The sequence below is a fragment of the Anarrhichthys ocellatus genome, unplaced genomic scaffold (assembly GCF_004355925.1).
Source record: "Anarrhichthys ocellatus isolate YVR2014 unplaced genomic scaffold, GSC_Weel_1.0 scaffold7074, whole genome shotgun sequence".
NCBI classification, from domain to species: Eukaryota; Metazoa; Chordata; class Actinopteri; order Perciformes; family Anarhichadidae; genus Anarrhichthys; species Anarrhichthys ocellatus.
Genome location: NW_022287048.1, coordinates 1 through 2,501, shown reverse-complemented (window position 1 = coordinate 2,501; position 2,501 = coordinate 1). Strand labels below are relative to the sequence as shown.

The following is a 2,501-nucleotide window of genomic DNA, read 5'->3' as shown; positions in this document are numbered from 1 at the left end:
CCACTATAGCCACTGTAACCACTATAGCCACTGTAACCACTATAGCCTGAGTGAGTCTGCAGCTGAATGCTATCTGACCGTCTCTCGACCAATCACTGTGCAGGCAAGAAGAGGGAGTTCAGGTTTCATCCAATCAAAGAAGCTGTGGTGGAGGAGCCCGCTGACGTCACACCGTGGATCGACCAATTAGACGACACCATGAAGGAGAAAGTCCAGCAGCTGCAGAAGACCAGGTGATCATTTATTGATCAGTAATACTTATTGGTTATGTCTCCTCAGTGTTTATTGATCAGTAATACTTATTAATTATGGGTCCTCAGTGTTTATTGATCAGTAATACTTGTTGATTATGTCTCCTCAGTGACACAGAGACTCAGTGTGAAGTGATGCAGGAAATCGTGGATCTGATCCTGGAGGTGAGTTGTTAGATCAGTCTGTGTACTACTATTTTCTACTGTGTTTTACTGTGTTCTACTGTGTACTGCCTTGTTTTACTATGTTCTACTGTGTCTTACTCTCTGTGCGGTGTTGCAGGAGGACTTTGACTCGGAGCAGATGTCTGGTCTGGCTTCTTGTCTGGCTGAACTGTTTAAAGATCACTTCAGAGGAGACGTCCTGCCAGATGAGATCACTGAGGAGTAAGACTGTTAACATTTCATTGATTATAGGTATCTCGAGACTAAAATACATTCAGGAATATCCATATTTCATCGGGATTAAAGGGTTAGTGTTAGTCCTAAAGAAGTCACAAAAAGTCCTTCACTCACAAACTATCTCGAAAACCACCATGAAGAGGCCCAAAAACCACCACGAAGAGTCTCGAAAAACCACCACAAAGAGTCTCGAAAAACCACCACAAAGAGTCTCGAAAAACCACCACGGAGAGGCCCATTTTAAACCACCACGGAGAGGCCCATTTTAAACCACCACGAAGAGGCCCATTTTAAACCACCACGAAGAGGCCCATTTTAAACCACCACAAAGAGGCCCATTTTAAACCACCACGAAGAGGCCTAAAAACCACCAAAAAGTCTCGAAAACCACCACGAAGAGTCTCGAAAAACCACCACGAAGAGTCTCGAAAACCACCACGAAGAGTCTCGAAACCACCACGAAGAGGCCCAAAAACCACCACGAAGCAACATATGTTTGGAGGGATAAAAGGTCTAATAACTTTAAGAACCCGTCTGTCTGTCTGTCTCTCTGATTACCTGTCTGTCTCTCAGGTCCCTGGAGGAGTCGGTGTCCAAACCCGTCTGCCTGGTCTTCAGGAACCTGGTCACCATGCAGGAGGATAACAGTGGATTCTCCGTGCTGCTCGACATGTTGGCTGAATTCTACCAGAAACAACCCAAGATCGGGTATCACCTGCTGTACTACCTCAAAGCCAGGTGAGACCCGGGGTGTGTCCCAATATGAAGGGGTCGTCCATAGAAGTACACGAGGACAGTAAGGACTAAAAGGAGCAGAGTAGCAACGATACGAAGAGTTAACAACTTAATGCTTCACCAAGGAAAGATCACTGCTATCAACAGACGAGTCGCAACTGTGTATGGCTCATTTTTCTGGAGTTAGCAGGCTGGCTAACTAGCAACTTCCTAGTGCTACCATGATGAGAAACATGATGTTTAACGTGTGTGTGCGTGTGTGTGTGTGTGTGTGTGTGTGTGTGTGAGAGAGCAGTAAAGCAGCCAACGGTAAGATGATGCTGTACGAGTCCTTTGCTCAGGCGACGGCTCTCGGTGATCTGCACACCTGTCTGATGATGGACATGAAGGCGTGTCAAGAGGACGACGTCCGACTGCTCTGCTACCTAACGCCCTCTATATATTCTGAGGTACGTATACCATCCTGTGTCAAGGCCTCCTGAGGTCCCTTGAGGTCTCTCGAGGTCTCCTGAGGTCCCTCGAGGTCTCCTGAGATCTCTTGAGGTCTCTTCCAGGTCTCCTGGGGTCTCTCGAGGTCTCTTGAGGTCTCGGGTCTTGTGAACGTGTCCCTTCAGTTCCCAGATGAGACGTTGAGGAGCGGTGAGCTGCTCAACATGATCGTGGCCGTCATCGACTCCACACAGGTGAGTGAGTCTGCGACCAAAGACCTGATCCAGACCTTCATGACCCGGATCACCTGTTCAGTAACCAGGATGTAAACTCTATAGTTACAGGAGCTGATGTGTCACGTGATGATGGGGAACCTGGTGATGTTCAGGAAAGACTCTGTCCTCAACATCCTCAGTGAGACACACACACATTATCTTACTGCAGAGGACACGTGTCTTCATGTGTTCTCACATGTCCTCATGTGTCCTCCTGGGTCCTCACGTGTCTTCATGTGTCTTCACATGTCCTCACGTGTCTTCATGTGTCCTGGGTCTTTGTGTGTCCTCCTGTGTCTTCACATGTTCTCCTGTGTCTTCACATGTTCTCCTGTGTCTTCACATGTCCTGGGTCTTCACATGTCCTCCTGGGTCTTCACGTGTCCTCATATGTCCTCCTGGGTCTTCA

The 2,501-nt window shown here is 47.8% G+C and overlaps 1 protein-coding gene across 1 annotated transcript; it reads left to right on the top strand.

Moving 5' to 3' along the window:
- Positions 1-41: 41 nt before the first annotated feature.
- Positions 42-2,148, top strand: LOC116380405 (integrator complex subunit 3-like). Its single transcript, XM_031842330.1, has 6 exons — positions 42-233; positions 362-416; positions 535-638; positions 1,227-1,391; positions 1,684-1,837; positions 1,943-2,148. The coding sequence occupies exons 1-6, from the start codon at positions 67-69 to the stop codon at positions 2,144-2,146; spliced, it is 849 nt and encodes a 282-aa protein (XP_031698190.1). The 5' UTR covers positions 42-66; the 3' UTR covers positions 2,147-2,148.
- Positions 2,149-2,501: the final 353 nt, after the last annotated feature.